General features: G+C 41.3%; 1 protein-coding gene across 9 annotated transcripts in view; it reads right to left on the bottom strand.

Annotated features, from left to right (window-relative positions):
- ARMC8 (armadillo repeat containing 8) overlaps window positions 1–17057 on the bottom strand; it is an 831002-nt gene that overhangs the window by 268906 nt on the left and 545039 nt on the right. For all 9 annotated transcript variants that reach the window (XM_078680526.1, XM_078680529.1, XM_078680530.1 and 6 more), the window contains exons 15-16: window positions 13620–13706; window positions 12649–12741 (exon numbers count right to left, since the gene is read on the bottom strand). In XM_078680526.1, the coding sequence (XP_078536652.1) occupies window positions 12649–12741; window positions 13620–13706 (180 nt within the window). The remainder of the gene's footprint in view (window positions 1–12648; window positions 12742–13619; window positions 13707–17057) is intronic.

Below are 17057 nucleotides of genomic sequence, written 5' to 3'. Positions count from 1 at the left end.
TGAAATGGTGAGCCCTAACGGGGAGGAGTGAGGATTGCATGTGAATCTATAAAAGATATTAATACTGGAGAACTACAGTATACATATAAGTAGCTTGGTTTTTCTCCAGTATTTTATCTTTTATAGATTCACATACTTGAACCAGACTAGTTAGCAGTATCCCATTAAATATGGAGGTGGGTAAGGTGAAACCATCCCATCATGAACACACACACACAGATATATATATATATATATATATATATATATAAACAAGCTGCATACCTTATGCAAACAGGAGTCGCAGAGTAGCTTGTTCGACTGCCATGTCAGCTTTACTCCATGAATCTAGGCAATAGTGCCCTGTGAAGGTATAGGCATTTACCCATGTCGCTGACATGCAGAAGTGAGACTCCTGCAAACTGGGCCAACGATGCTGCTATGTTTCAAGTTGAGTGAGCCTTCACTTTCCACGTAAGTTGATGTCCTGCCTTTTCGTGAGAGAAGGCTATAGGTGCCGAGACCCGGCGAGCAATACTAGCTCTCAATAAGACTTGACCTTTCCTAGGAGATATGAAGGAAATGAGTAGCTGATTGGACTTTCTGAAATCCCTTGACCTTTGTAGATAGAATTCCAAACAGCGTTTAACGTCCAGAGAAAGTAAAGCTCTGTACACCGGTGAGGACGGATTCAGAAAGAAGGACTGTAAAATGAGAGGCTCATGGAGATGAAAAGCAGTCCGCGCTTTTGGAATTAAAGATGAATCAGGGCATAGGATGACTTTGTCCTCCTGAAATGGCAGGTAAGGCTCCTTGGTTGTGAATGCCTGGATTCCACTATTCATCTGGATAACATGATGGTAATATAAAGGCCATCTTCCAAGAAAGAAACTTTAACTCAGCCTTGTGAATGGTCTCATAAGGAGATCATATAAGCTGCAACTAGATTGTTTAGTTGCCAAAGAACTGGTGTGAGCTTCACAGGAGGATAGCCTGGAACAGACCTTTCATGAGTGTGTTAATCAGTTTATTATACCAGAGAGATAACGTTCCAGAACGCAGGCTGAACCTAGAGATTGCCCCTAGATGCACTTTAATGCAAGCATGCATGAGACCTGACTTGGCTACATGTAGCAGATACTGCTGCCCCGGCCATCTGTCTGAAAGCTGTTGATGACGCGTCCATGGCCACATTAATGATCTCAGACAAGGCCATTTCCTCCTCAGCAAGTATGGCTCAGTCCTCGTTTTTCTTGTCCTTAGGGAGATATTCTTGCAGAGATGAAATGTAAGACCACATCTGACAATCATATCTCCCTAGGATGGCAACGGCATTGGAGGCACTGAAGGATGTAGCCAATGTTATCAAGCATACGGCCTTCCTTGTCCGAAGGAGGTGTGCATGGCAAAGAGAGGTTCTTTGCTTTTCTCTGAGCTGCCTGCATAATGATCAGCCAGAACTGACACTGTGGTCTTCAAGCCTTTTTGCCAGATGAAGTCTATGATGGGAGTGTAGCGGATTGTAGCTCTCCTAGAAAGCACTCTGTCCGTTTTGCTGCTAGTGGAACGTAAAAGCGCTTAGAAGCCCTTTCAAGCAGGTCATGAAACCCACCAATGTCTGCTTGGGGAGAATCCGCAGTAAGAGGAGTTGGAGATGCTGGCATAGGTGCTACATAATCATGCCACTCAGGGTGCTCACTCTGATTCGCCTGGATCTCACCCTCTTGAGGCTGCTGATCACCATCACGATTATGAAAGGTGTTCAAAATATTGATGGGAGGCAGAACTGATCTTAAGTTCTGAGGTCTCAGTGTTTCCTGTGGCACTGGAGTGTTCTCAGAGGTTTCCTGTCTGGAAGCAGGTTGTTGAGGAGCATTTGTATCAGGGATTCTTCTATAATAGTCTTTAATCATCATGTGTAAGTCTGTTACTAGTGAGAATGGAATCGCTATGGCTGACTCTTGCACCAGTTGTGGCTCCTCCTCTTGCTCTTCATAGGGATAGTGCTCCTGGAATGCACCATATCCCTGGCCAGTCGTTTGACCTCTAACTAAGAAGGAAAAATCACCCACTATATATTCTGACTGCTCCAGATCCGCTTCATCGTCCTCCGTGTCCTGACATTTTTGGTTTAATTGGGAGGAACCATATGTAGGACAGAAGGAGCTTTCATCCCCCGTTTCTTGGAACTCCAGCGTGAGTGTAGGAGGAAGGAGCGAAATGTTTTAGATTTCTTGAGGCAGATTTGAAACTGTGCCCTTATAAGAGATGAATAATATGTCTTTTTCCACTGTCGACATGGAACCGGAAATCCACATCACCAACGGAGCAGTAGAGGCTAAGGTCATCGTCACTGACATCGTCGATGATGGAATATTCACCATCATATAGACGGTCGTATCAATGACAACACAGTTGTCATAGTCGCTGTTGACCCGGTCGTCATTAAGGGCACCTTCTGCGAGCTAGCCACCGTAGACGATAGGATCTTCATCTACGGTCGCATCAACAATCGAAATTTCTTGGAAGACGACTCTTTGAAAGGAGTATCTGAGGCAGAAAAGGGTGGTGAGAGAGACTTTCTTTCTGAGAGGAAGAAGGACCAGCCGGCTTCTTGCTTCTAACTTTTTCCACGTTAGCCTCTGCTGCGAGATCTTGACCGTTAAATTTGCTATCAGATGATGACGAATCCCATTCTTCGCCTTCCTCAGAATCCAAGTCAGACTGAATTTTTTTCTTCTGTGGCCACAGAAGCAATCTACCCTCTCAATCTTTGAGAGTTTTGGCAGAAAATGTACAGCAGTACTTACAATCTTTGGGTTTATTAAGTGGACACAGGCAATACATGCACTCCTTATGAGGATCCTCAGAACATAGCCTGGATTTTCCACAAGTCTTACAAGGCCTGACCAGCCTTTTTTTAGACTCAGACATTCTGGTAAAATTTAGTCAGAAAAATACTACTAGACTGCACACACTGTGACTGAGCAGAGCTCAGGGAGACTCCCTATCACACGACATGCGGTTAGAAATCTGAGGGATGGTGGCTTTGCTGGAGTTGAGTGCTTCTGGGTCTGAGCTCTGATTAGTTGAAGTTTGGGTGCTTTAAAACAATGTGAATAGGCTAACAATGTGTATTGGTTTTACAATGGAGACTAATGCAAAGCATTTAGCACTGCTTTTAATACTGGTACCGTGTGACTCCCATCACGACAACGGGGACAATAAAAGCTTGTGAATCTATAAAAGATCTAATACTGGAGAAGTGCTGCAACACATGCCGATGCACATACCAGAATCCTGCATTCATCAACAAACAACTTAGGTTGCTTTACTGGGGGCACAGATCAGCTTGGAAGTCCTGAAATTACAGTGGGATGGGGGAGGGTTACCGGTGCCTGACTTCAGAGCCTACTACTGGACATCCCATATGCAACACACAGTACCATGGTTCCAGGTGGCTGGGGGGAATCTAACCCGTAGCTAGGATCTTGGTGCTTTTAATCTGTCCATGGGCAAGATGGACAGATGGTTGGTTCCTAAGAAGAGACTGGCAGCTTTATCGCTTTAGGTCAGGACACTGCTGGATATATAGTGCTCCTGGAATGTGTCATATCCCTGGCCAGTCGTTTGACCTCTATCTAAGAAGCAAAAATCACCCTCTATATATTCTGACTGCTCCAGATCCGCTACATCGTCCTTTAAAAGAGATGGGAATGAGTATATAAACTTGCAGCATCTGGTACCCTGGAACACAGGGCTCAACCCCACGTTACCTACCTTCTTCAGGCAGAGGGATGAGGGAGATGTTCCGCAGAGCATAGGTGAGCTTTATGAAGATAATCAGCTGGTGGGATGTGCAGACTTTTGAGCCAGATTGGGGATGTTGCTGGAAGATGTTTCCTAGCATATGGTAGCCTGGCAGCGGTTATCCGCAAGGAAAGGGTTGGCGGGAGTTCCGCAGGAGCCGACACGCGCATCCTTAACCAGTCACTGCCGGATATGGGTGGGGAGGGTAAACTCATTTCATGAATGTATCCATTGTTGATACAGATGCCCACATGGCAACGTTGAAGCTCCAGGGGGAAGGTGATCTAGGTGTGGAACTGAAGGAACACAAGCAGGTGCCTATACTGGGCAATTGCAGAAAAGTTATGCGCAACGTGTGCTTGAAACTGATCCACTCTAAGTGTAAACATAAGAATTATGTCATGCTGACGTTTCTAACACAGATTAGACCCCTCCAAGCCAGAGCATTGCCCCAAATGTAGGCACGCAGTGGGGACTTAGATTCACATGCAGTGGGGTGGGAGACTTTTGGAGTGCTGTGGTTCAGGTACTGTAGGAACAAACTGAGATGCAGCTAAAGCCATTGATCTAACTATGTTTGTTAGGCCTGGTGACCTGTACCAAACACACTAAATATGTAGAGAAGGTGCTACGACTAGCCGTAGCCAAGAAGCGCATAGCTCTGAGGTAGATGGCAAGTCGTCTGCCAACCCAGAAACAATGGCTGTGGGAAGTTGTGAGATGGCTGCGAGATAAATGTGGGTACGGCACAGATTGGTGTACAGTGGGACAGGCCAAGGGGGCAGAATGGAATAGGACTTGGTGGAGGTCAGTTTACAGCAAGAAATGGAGGACCCAGCAATGGAGCAAGACACAGACGTTGTAGATGATTAATTGCATGATGCGGAAATGGAAATTATGGGTTTGGGGTACAACTAAGTTGAATGTTACTGTTCTTTCAGCAGTCTGGATGCCCTGTACAAACAGATGGCGAATGTAATTGCTGCAGCATGCTCGTCTTTTCGTTGAGGGGGTTTAGGGGAGGGGTAGGGAGCAGCTGCGAAGTTGTAATGTTAAATCACTGCTGAAACTAATAAAATAAATATTTTTTAAAAACACAACTTTGTTTTAGATACTACAGACAGTGAGGTTGTGGCAGAAAAGAACTGACAGTTGAGAATTTTAAAAAGCTGACAAAGATCTATGGAACATATCATACAAAATAATAGTAAGATTGAGAGAACATTTATATATGAGAGCACAAAAGTGCTATGAGCAAGACTGTGTGAAAATGAGAGCTTACACTTGTCAAAACAGCATTAAGAAAGGGTATACTTACCTTTTGTATCTCTATGTCTCAAGTTTTGTGTTATCATTCACCCTGATCGTGGACATCACTTTATTCATTAGAAAACAAACACCTCAGCAGCATATTGTGATGAAGTGGTTCCTGTAGCACAAAAGCATTTGTACTCAGCACCCATCATTCACGCCAAAACTGGACATCACTTTTATTCATTAGGTAAGAAACACCATAGCAGCACTGTGTACTAAATGAAGTGATAACTGTAGTACTGACGCATTTGTATTGAGAACTTAGAAAAAGTAGGAGCTGTGATGAGTAAAAATGTGTTGCTGCTGTAAAGGAGCTACTGTATGGACTACAGCTCTCTCTTGTGTGTTTCAATGTCCCCCATAAGGAAAGATGTGTAAGGCAGATCAGCCTACTGATGATTTCTCCAGCCTGAGAACCCAAACCACCACTCTGCATGATGGTAATGGTATAGTGGAAGAAGAGGACAGACTACATAATCATGCCACTCAGGGTGGTGACTCTGGTCACCCGAATCATAGTAACTACACTGAGATACAAAGCCTTCCTAAATGTATACACACTAGGATGGTCTCCATGGGGCAGTAGTTTGGAGCATTAACAATTTGCATTATGAAGATGGAGCAGAAAGTTAGCAATCTGGACTGTAGATTGGCTAATCTGGACTGCTCTCAGAGAAGTAAGGAACCAATGGTAGCAAAAATGTTAGCACTGCGCTTGGCTACTAAATCCCACTTGGATCGAAAGTGAAACCACGATAAAGAGGCAAAAACAGTTCAAGTCAGTTTTGTGGCTGCAGGCACAGGAAGCAGGTAAAGAATTTGAAGCACAGAAGCACTGCTTTTTGAAGCAGTGGCGCTGTATCCCGAATCTGTGCACAAAGCAGTACAATTACCAAAGAGTGTCCCTTGAGAGGCAGGGAACAATGCAGATACAATTCTGGAGGACCTGAGTAACTCAAAACCGACAGAATGTGTACCCAGAGCGACATCTGAAAAAAGAAACCTGATGATGGGAGAATCCAAATATTCCCAGACCCATGACTCACTAATTTAGTATAAAAGGAAAAGAGTTACGTTTGGTGAATAATTTGTTTTTGTCCCATGCAAAGTGCCCTTTCAATGGTTTCTATCATGGCTTTGTGCTAAAGACTGGGTGGAGGGTGCATTCACGTTTACCAGCCGAAACACTGTCAAAGATTATCTGAACAATGAAAAATCCTTATGGCATAGTGGTTTGACAGGAGCGACTATGATGATAGGATGCTAGAATGTAATCACTGTCTGACCCTTCTTTATTTATGCTGTGCATGTTGATCAAATAATGCGCCATTTCGGAGGCTCAGTGGGATCTTGCTGCTGAGTAGTTAATTAGTTTAGTTGTTATAGAGTATTGACCTTTATGGAGATATGCTGAAGATATAGTTAATTTATACAGTGATCGTCAATATGCTAAAGTATAATAATGTGTGATTAATGAGAAACAGTGCATTCTAGCAATTAGTGGCTACTATTACGGAGGAATTGAAACCGTTTCTGTTTTCTGGAGGCTGTCAATTAAATAACTTGCAGTCAGCCTCCAAAATCAATATTACTATTCCATCATTTGCATTTCTCTCCTTTCTAGCCTTTTATGGTAGACAAGAAGTCTTAAATATTATGGCTACTGTTTCAAGGTCAAGGAAGGTCAAGAATCTAGCTTATTCATGTTTCTTGCCCTGAACTGCACCCTCAGGGCAGCAGTGGGCTTAGTAGACACTGGGTGGTCAAAATTACTATTCTAACTTCAGTCCTAGAGTATTTGCGGGAAAAGCAACTTTCCCCCAAATATTTCAGTAGACTTATTTAGTATTCCAACTCCAGCCTTGGAATATTTTGGTTAAAGTTATAAATTCCCCAAGTATTTTCAGGAATGGGTGAAAAGCACTTAATTTTCAATGTCAGAATGTGTTCCTCTAAAGTTGCAGCTCAGGGCAAAACACTAGGAATACCAAACAAGCATTTGCAATGCAATAGGTCTCGCAGTTGGGAGAGTTTGAGCTATTGGCATTGTAAATGGCAATGCCTTTTATTTATGTGTTGGTTTTTAAAACCTAAATAAAAGGCATTGTTGTTTACAATGCGAATAGCTTAAACTCTCGCAAATGCGAGACCTATTGCATTGCAAATGCTTACTAAACTAAATCACCCATGCAACAAACACAGGCCCCCTATCACTGTGAATGTTCTCATAAATGGCACATCTATTAGCCCCCTGCAGAGGCGACTCTGGACTATCTGGCGAAGTGTGCGTCTCAGCGCTCCCATTACCGCCATTCTACTAATATAGACAGAATAATGCACTCCAGTGGGCGCAGAAAAATGCAAATTTTGTTGGCGCAACCATGCAACTGGTGTTCATGTAAAACGCTCTAATTCCTTCGGGTCGAGTTTGTGCTACATAAAACTGCAAAACTGCAAAAAAAAAATATATGGCTAAGCAGGTCAACAAACAGATACTCCTCATCTTTATAGGGCTGTCTCCTTCCTGGAGCAACCATAAAACTGCCTCCAAGTGGTGTGATCGGGTTGCAAGAAACAGTTCTTGAAAGAAACAGAAGACTGCCTTTTATGGAGCCATGAAGTCCACCCTGTGGCTACAACCCGTTGTGCTATTTGTATTTTGTAAAGGGTGGTGTTTAATGCAGGAAAATGTGTGCCTATTAAACACGCCTTTTGCACGGGAGACAGAGAAGTACCGTACCTTAAATCAATTTAACTCTAACACGAGAAGCAAATAATATTATTTAAAAGCACCACCCTAATTTACGTTTTTTAAGCACTAGTTCTTAGGCATGTGCTTTAAAGTAGACGGTAGAGGAAGAGACATGCGGTCGGTCTCATTAACCTCAAAGTTTATTGCAATGGGAGGCAAATTACGAACTCGCAGGAACCTAACTTGGCCGTAGAGGACCACAACAAATGTAACAAGTACTGACAAAGCTAAAATGATGGCAACCAACGCCCGAACGATTGATTTTGCGAATGTTTGTTTACAGTTTGCAATTTAAAGTAAGTGTAATAATACCTTATGGACCGCAGCGATATATAACTGTTACATAAACGCTGAGACCGAAACAGCGCTGCACATTTGAACATAACATCATGAGAGCATCAGGAATGGATTATCACCACGGATTTTGGCACCATACTCTAAAATAAATTAGTTCTATGGTAAATCTGGCGCGGTTGCCACATAACTGTCCTTAGTTCTGAGCCCTGCTGGAGTCAATTCGACATCCCGATGTTTGGAACACATTCGCACACAGATTCAACTTTAATTTCAATACAGTGAAAGGCTGAAAAAATTCCACCATGTTTATAATAAAATGTGACCACACTAACAATACTGTTTAAGACAGAACCTTCAAAAAGTACATGTTTTTGCTGGTTCAAAATGTCAAGCGTAAATTAAGGACATCAGTAAAGGAGAATGTCTCTGTCTAGCTTGTGCACTCATGGCGCCTCGGGTCGGTTTAGTGTTAACACGTAATTGACAAACCCATCGTCAAGCAGGATGTCTCAGTTTATGTTGTTGCCCCCACTGGCGCCTGTTGTCTGTTTCAAGCAGAGAGGAAAGAGCTGGAGAAGGCGGATGCACACGCTGCTACGGGAGAAGGGAGGCGTACCCCCATAAGAATGGCTCTGCCTACCTTGTCTCCAGTGGCGCCAGTTGTCGGTTTCAAAGTAACACTTGCTAATTAATAATTGTAGCTGCACAAATGAAACTAGCCCCCAGATTTCTGCAGTGCATGATTCTGCAGTAGTAGCTCTAATAGATGGAGTTCAGGAAGTGCACACTGAAGGTCGCTGATCTCGGAGTGGTTTTCATTGCTGCCCTGTAATAATGTTTTTATTTGAGTGGACATAGTCAAGCAGAAGCTATTTTGGCAGGCTGAAGAGTAAAGAGTACACTTGCGGTAAATTTCAAGCACTGTGATATTAGCATGGCAATGTTGACCTAATTGGGGAAGTGTGCAATTTGAATGCACATTCAAATTATATCGATATAACTGTGGCAATGTAAACCTGGCCTGGACGTATCTGGCTGAAGCTGTGTGCACTTGTCCTAGAACAGCAATGTATAACTAATTAGGGCAATATTGATAATGGTAAACTGGCATAATAAATTGGAACTAGTGTTTTTTGTGCAGTACCACTGGCAAGCTAGCACGTTAAGGAATATTATTTAAAAAAAACCTCTAGCAGCCTCTGCTGAAAGATGAAAAATAAACAGGGCAACCGTACTTATGCAATTCTGTGGCTGCCTGTGTAGTGCTTTATTTTGTAATCTTTCTGCTGCGAAGGACTCAACAGTGCTTGTTTATTGTTAAATCTGCAGCAGCGGTTTCCGCTGCTGATCAGGTGCTTTAGGGGAGGAGGGAAGGGGGTAAGTTGGAGGCCAGCACAGCGGCTCATTACTATAGCTGTTAGAGGCGCATCAAATGGGCAGGCTGTTTGCCGCGAAAGTGAAAAAAAATGCGGGCCGTGAAAGTCTGATGCGTGCGACAAATGGTAGTCTGGTGCAAAGCGTGGGGAGAGGGGTGTGGGAGGGGGAGGGGGAGCAGAGGAGCAAGCGGGAGTGGGAGGGAATGAGCAGGCCAAGCGCGCGCATGGCGAAGCTTCACGCTTCAGTAGACAACATGCATTGGGAGGAATCCGCTTGGAATCCTCTTTGTCAAAGAGTTGTTTTCAACCCAATAGGTTCAGAGCAATAAATTGCTCGACCTAAATAGTGGCTAAGATGTCTTGAATCCTATTATTAGCAGCTTATGACATTCGCTAGATTCTCCAAGTTTGCATGCAAAGCACTGAACTCCTTCAAATGAGTCTGCGTTACACTAGTGAGCCACAAATATCTTTTAGTGAATACACTATCTATTCAAGCACCTTCATCACCCGCACAACCAGTGATATTCTGTTGGAATTATTTTCATACCATAATTCTACTCCAGCGATCCTCAAATCCTTCAAGGAGGCTGCCAAGGCATTCTCAACTCTTGTTTAGACCTGCAAAGAACTGAGTTATAGACAACTCCTCTTGAAATCTCTCTGCTGAAATCCAGAAGAGATTGGTCAACCTTGGCCTGAAGACGTCATCAACACAGCCCTGCCCTTTCATTTAGCCATCGCTCCACATGAGAGATACTGGGTCACCAAAAGAGGTAGCTCTTCTCTAGGATCAGCTTTAGTTTGCACACAAAAAAAAGAACTGACGTCAGCGTTCCCAGGGGGTGACTATATACGTGACACAGACTACACTTCCAGCACTAAGGACGCCACGAGGAGCCGACCGACGCCACCTACTGGCGCATAGGGATACTGCTCAATCTTACGGATCCAGTCTGACTCCTGGGAAACTCCAAAGGTAAGGAATCTGTGGGTAGATGTTGCTATCAAATATTAAATTACGGCTCTGAATGTGTTAAAATAGTTCCTTACTGTACACAAAGCCAAAACATTTGCATTATAAGCTCACAAACACATGTAGCATCTCTTGCATGCCAGAGCTCTAGCCTCCCCACACCTGGTAGATTTCCCTTGGCCCCAAGTAAAGCACATGTAAACCACCTTATCATTCAGAGCAGGGAAAACAGACCAGTGTTGTCCCATGAATCTTTATTGCAGTTACCTAGAGAAGGTCAGCATTTGATCTTTGCTCAATAGAGCACACAAGAAATATGAAGCATTTTTTTAATAAGAGGCTTTGGGAGTTAATCTCATACACAGCATATATAAAAGTATTATAGCAGATATTAAATTGAATGTATCAGTTATAAAAGAGCGAAGACTAAATATTATGATCTCAGATAACACAACGTATTGAATGAGTGCCCTATGAATTCAATTATAGCTAATACTGATTAGGACTGAAAATATTTTCTATCTTGAGAGGCACATAGTCGAATCTCTGAATGCAGATGGCAAACAAGTCAGGAGTTGCATGAATAATGATTTTCAAAACCATTGTGAGAAAAATATCACCGCTACTCGTGATGTTAACATGAGAAAACACCTAGGAAAATTACATAAGGTTTTTCTATATTGATATTAAAATAGCAGCCAATATATGAGTAACTAAATATGAAAATAGAAAGCAAAGAATCAAAAATCACAATGAATATAACACTTTTTGGCATATATTAATAATCATAATATATACAAATAACTAAAGGTTATAAACCTAGGAGGCCTCCAAAGGAATGATGGATGTGTGCCCAAAATGAATCCAGTGCAACAATACAAAATACATGACACCCAGACCCCTTCCAGTGAAGGTGGCTTTCCCATGCTAACTCTCCAGACAGCTTTTTACACAGCGCAAGCTTTGTTGCCTTGGCTATGAAATCCTTGTTTTTTGGGTCTCACCCATGTGCATCACTAGATTAGGTTTTTTGATTCAAGGTCTTACCTACTTTCCCCATCACCCTGCTCTTAGAAAGAAATTGTAGCAAATTATCAGGATTATGATCAACCTTAGTATTGATAAACATTTTCAAGTCTTAGGACGCTTCATCTTCTATAGAGTTTAGCTAAACAAAAACATTTGCTCGGGTTTATATCTTGGAAGCTTTTTCAATGGTTGACCAATACTATGCTCAGACTAATCCACATATTGACAGCCCATAGCAACCATTCTGTTGTCACTGACGGAAGGTCTTTTCCCACCTATCTGTCCTAAATAGTGTGTAAATCTTGACAGCAGGGCATTCATACGCAATATCTTTAGAAGGACTTAACCCCACTTTAGACAGAGCAACAGCGAGATTGACTGATATAAAGTGTGAAAGTCAGATATGTAAAATGCAACCCTGTTTCACCGTCCCGGCCATCATTCTTAAACCTGAAAGCATGTATTCCATTCACAAGGGTTTGTATCCATCATTTACAGGTTCCAGTAGAGCATCTTACATTCATATGTGAAAAGCATACTAACTGTGCCTACTGCTATGTATATTGACAGATGTAAAAAGTCCCTAAACCTTTATTGTGGGCAGTGTCAAATATATGTCTGAAATTTATTTAACCTTTTCGAAGATGAGAATAACTCGATACATTTTTTTTGCATTTTCCTGCCTTTCATATATTTATGCTCCTTTCTACGAAACCAGAAACATAAAAAAGTATGTGAATCGATGAAAGATACAAAGTTGGAAAAATCTTCATCTTGTTGACTATGGATTAAAGCTATTAATTGCCTTCACAACATGGGACCAGGTGTCAGCTATGATTGTTACATTAATATTCTAGTCAAGGTATGTTCCTAAAAATTAAACTTTGCCTTGCCGTTGTAGGGTGGATGTCATTGCCTGAACTGAGGTAACATTATTCTGATTACTTCTTAGTATATTTCAATAACTGAATAGCACTAGAGGGTGGAATTGTCATTCTTTATTACTACCAAAGATTACAGGTGAATATACATAATAAAGCCGCAAATTCCAAACCAGATAAATCTCTGCTATACTTTACAAAATGTAATGCACTGCAACATCTTCAATCACTTACCATTAAAGCCCAAATACCATTCACTCGAAGTGCAGGGTTCTCGCTCTGGGTTAAACTACACAGTAGTTCTATAGCTCCAGATTCCAAAATAGGCTGCAAAAGAATGCAATACTCTTAACGTGATTTTAGCATTAATACAAATAATGACAGCCCACATCTGATGTTCATTTAATGCCACATAAATGATTTCTATTTGTCGTCATCATTCAATATGAAAGAAGCCCACGTCGTACAAACTCACATTCTCATTGGAGACAGTGCATGGAACTCATTTCTCATAGAGATCTTTTCCTTAAGCTGGAGGGAAGCTGGTTAATGCAACATATTCTTTAATAACAAGAAGTGTTGTGCTTTGGCTATATGAAGGTCCTGGTTATAGATCTACCACTCAGGCAGAACACAGTCTGCTTTGGCAACCATCAAAGGGAAATCACACAATTCTCAGTCAAGTGGACCTCTGCCAGAAACCTAATGTTCCCTATACAAAGACTATTATTGTCAAAAGATGGACCTCATAAAACACTAAGAAGGTAGCTCACTTCGGGACCCAAATTCTTCAAGAATATTGAAAGATAAAGTATACAGTCCTTAAAGTGGATGAGTCATTGGAAGCTCCTTTCATGATACATTTTTCTTGTTGTGGGCTGTATTGATTCTGCTTCTTTGAAGATACAGCTAAACCTCAGAGATGCTTTAGTATTCAAAACAGCTTTAAACTTAAACTGGTGAACAGAAATAATCTTCAATTACTGCAATGATGAATGTGGCACATACATAAGGCTTGGAGAAGTGCAATTGAACAATATTGTTAGAGATTGGGCATTCTTAAAAAATGAAGTGGTCTCTAAATAAGTTTCATTAACGAAACAATTAAGATACATTTTAACATTTTTGATATAGGACTGTCAGGGCTTCATAGAACTAAATTTTTGTTTCGATGTGCTACACAAGTTGACAAAATTAGCACAAACCTCTTTGCTTGGAGAAAATTCCAGGAGTAGGTTGCACAGAGTAGAGGAGGCCACAACTAATATCTCGTCTGGGGCATTCTGCAAAACCTGCAGCACGAAAAGTAAGAAAGCTTGGTTAAGTTAGGCTGGAAGACTTGGGTTACCACGGCATGTTCTGAATAAACTAAAAAGCAATTGAACCCACAGCTGTACTCTGCATTTGCTCTCATGATTTCTTTTCAGCAGACATTTCTATAGATGATTTTATTTGCTCAAATTCCCCAGCAAGGTTGCTAGGATAAAAATCTGACAAAGTGCTCTTAATTCAGTAACGTAGATGTTTGACTTGTCCTCATAAAAAAGAGAGCTTCCTTGCTGAGTCTGCTGGAGGATGATGAGTACTGTCATATGCCAGAACACTATTCTGAGGGCAACTGCTAGATTACCTACAATGTTTGTCAATAAATAAACTAAGCATACGTCTTTTATGGTCTCATGTCTGTTATTTGAATTTGCATAGACTTTCAGCAATATATAACAAAGAAAAACATGCTATATGGGTAATAAGAATAATTTATCCAACTTCTCTCTCACACGCAAGTGAAGAAATAGCTTTCAAAAGTAAAGGCCTGTCACAAAAAAAGGTTATTTACCCATTGTAACCATAAAACCCTCATGCACATCTGTATGGATGACACTGGTGATTTACCATTCTAGCCCATATACAACTAATCACATTCTGGATGGTTAATTACCTTATGAGTACAGCTCCCCGATAGACATGATTTTTTAGTTCAGAATCGTGGTTGAAGGTCCCCACAATTTCTTTTACTCATGGAATGCTATCCCCTAATATTAAAACTCTGTATGGCAATCCATTAAGTGGTACAGCAGGACATATCATTATATTTGACAAAGTCTTACTGACAAAACAACACGTGCAAATCATGGACAGCGAGACCATATTGCGCATACATAATCCCTAGAAATAGTTCCATATGCATGCTCCACTTATGGATAGCCTTGCAGAGTTGGTTATCATCCTGGGCATCTGGTCACAGTGTCCTGAAACTGAATGAACACCAACTGTGCTCGAAAATATGATATGTAGTGTGCCAACTAATATAAAAGGATAACATGTTTTTAACTTTGCAAGAGATTACCGACTTTTGAGCTGATATGAACACTCCCGAATTAACTGTATGGTCTTTAGAAAAGCAAATATCACTGAAACAAAACTCCGACTCACCCTGGCAGATTACAGCACGTCATAAATGTGCTACATGCACTGACATGTCCAGGCCTGATGCATCCCTGACTGTAGCAAATAATGGGCTTGCTAATGGCAACACATCACAACATTACTACTAAAAAAAAGTAATTCGATTTTGCAAAAAGAGAAAGCGTAGTAGTTCTTCAGTGCACTTGCTAACCCAAAATTACTGAGGCATAATGCTGAACTGAAAGTGCCATCCTTATGCGCACAAAAAATAAAATGATATATATGCCTTGGCCACACACTAAAGCAAAAGGGTACGAAAGGCAATGAAGTCTTATTATACAAAAGCTATTATGGACATCCAAATTCCATACATTCTTTAATACTACAACCCCTTTTAGCTACACATTTTCAGGATAACATTACAGGTATAAAGACATTTCTGAAATAGGGATGCCCGTTTAAAAGACTTGGCACACCAATACCACTTCTCTATTAATTAGGATAGCCAGATTTCCAATGAGTTCCATTCAGTCCAAGTTCCAGCCTGGACTGAATGTGGACCAACAAGTATTGCTCTAAGAATGAGAAGAAAAGTGTTATTTTGCCACATACTGCATTAATAGACAATTGTTAAAATTGGCCCTACCCCAGATCAAAGAAAAAAAACTTTTGAAGTAATAAACCCAAACATGCTGTTTCCAAGCAACTCTACTGGAAAGAGGGCAATACACCAACTCCAACCTTAGTTTGATGTTCTAATTTACTGAACTGCCTGAAAGGAGGATGTAGACCAGAAAGATTGATAAAGCCTGTTATAATCTCTTCCTTGCATTATGTCAAACTAGACTTTGACTGAGACCATACCAAGCTTTGAAGTTTTTAATGCAGTGAACCTTAGCATCCTGGTTAACAGCCTTGCAGAATAACCCATTCCCCAACAGAAATTAATTTGTCATTCTGTCCCATGACGCTTTAAAGAACATTGACCATTACACATAGTGTCCCTTATAATTGCCGAAACTGTGTCTTGTTTTTCCAATACATATGAGACGATACAAATCCAGTGGTCAATGATATAGCAACATGAGGAGAGTGCATGACAGCGGTTACCCACTGAGTGGGCTTAAAGAAACTGAACTCCAATATCCAAAACTGAAGGTTTGGCTGTAGGACCCAATCCACAGTTATATGTAACACACTGGCCGGAAGAGCTGTCCCACCAGCCACCTGCTCAGCCATCCAAAAAGAAACATTGGTTCAAAGTTCATCACAGGAACTGCAAAACGTTCCAGATACTTTCCCGTCTAAAGATTCTTTATAACTGAAATGTGTGCATCATAAACTGATTCTTTACTAAAGAAACATGTTTCAATAACACCAAACACCAGCTTTTCTGCGCTGTCCATCTGAGGTTAAGCACAAAAAGTATGGAATTGCTGCAGTCCTCTAGCAGGATACTAGTCACTGCAATACAATACAATGCCAATCTGGGTAATGCGTATATTCTTCCGCTCAAAGAGAATAAAAGGTGCTTAACGAGACTCTTTTTATGCTTTGGACCTTAATCATACTGTAAAACAACTGACTGCTTTTCTCTCATTCAGCCTTCCAGAGTCAGACCTCGAAAACATTATGTCTCTGCAGAACTGGAGGTTTAAAAAGTCCCTAGGAGAAAGGACCCAAAGTAGCAATAAGTAGTAATAAATGTTCTTATCCAACTTTCAATGAGCATGCGTTTCTGTTGCAGCAGCAGATATCATCCAAATGTTGAATTTTAAAGTAGATTGACTTTGTTATAGAGGAGACTCCTTGTAGATGCCCTTTCACTTGGCATACTTCCATTTGTTAGATCAGACCTGCGAAGACCTCATGGATGAGTAGAGCCAAGGGACTTCACAATTAACTATCTAGCAGACAAGATAATGAGGGAGGATATGCTGCACAAATGCTGTGCTAAATGTGTGCATTCTGACACTGCTGATCGAAGATTTTTATCACTGAAGCGATCCCAAGCATCCTTTACACAAATGAATAATAAATACATGCAGGGTCCCAAAGTTTTTCTTAGGAGCCTGCTACTGTAACGGATGAATAAAGGGTTGCTGAATACCAAGACTGTCTAGAGTTGCTATCATCACCAGTCTCTTTTCCTCATTCTTGCAGGTTATTTTTCAATGTTCACTTTCTCTCTTTGTCGCTATTTTACTATCTCTTACTCCTTTTCCCTTTTTTGACAG

Source organism: Lissotriton helveticus, chromosome 3_1 (genome assembly GCF_964261635.1).
Source record: "Lissotriton helveticus chromosome 3_1, aLisHel1.1, whole genome shotgun sequence".
Classification (NCBI taxonomy): Eukaryota; Metazoa; Chordata; class Amphibia; order Caudata; family Salamandridae; genus Lissotriton; species Lissotriton helveticus.
The sequence above is the reverse complement of the archived record's forward strand: the minus strand, read 5'-3'. Positions and strand labels throughout refer to the sequence as shown.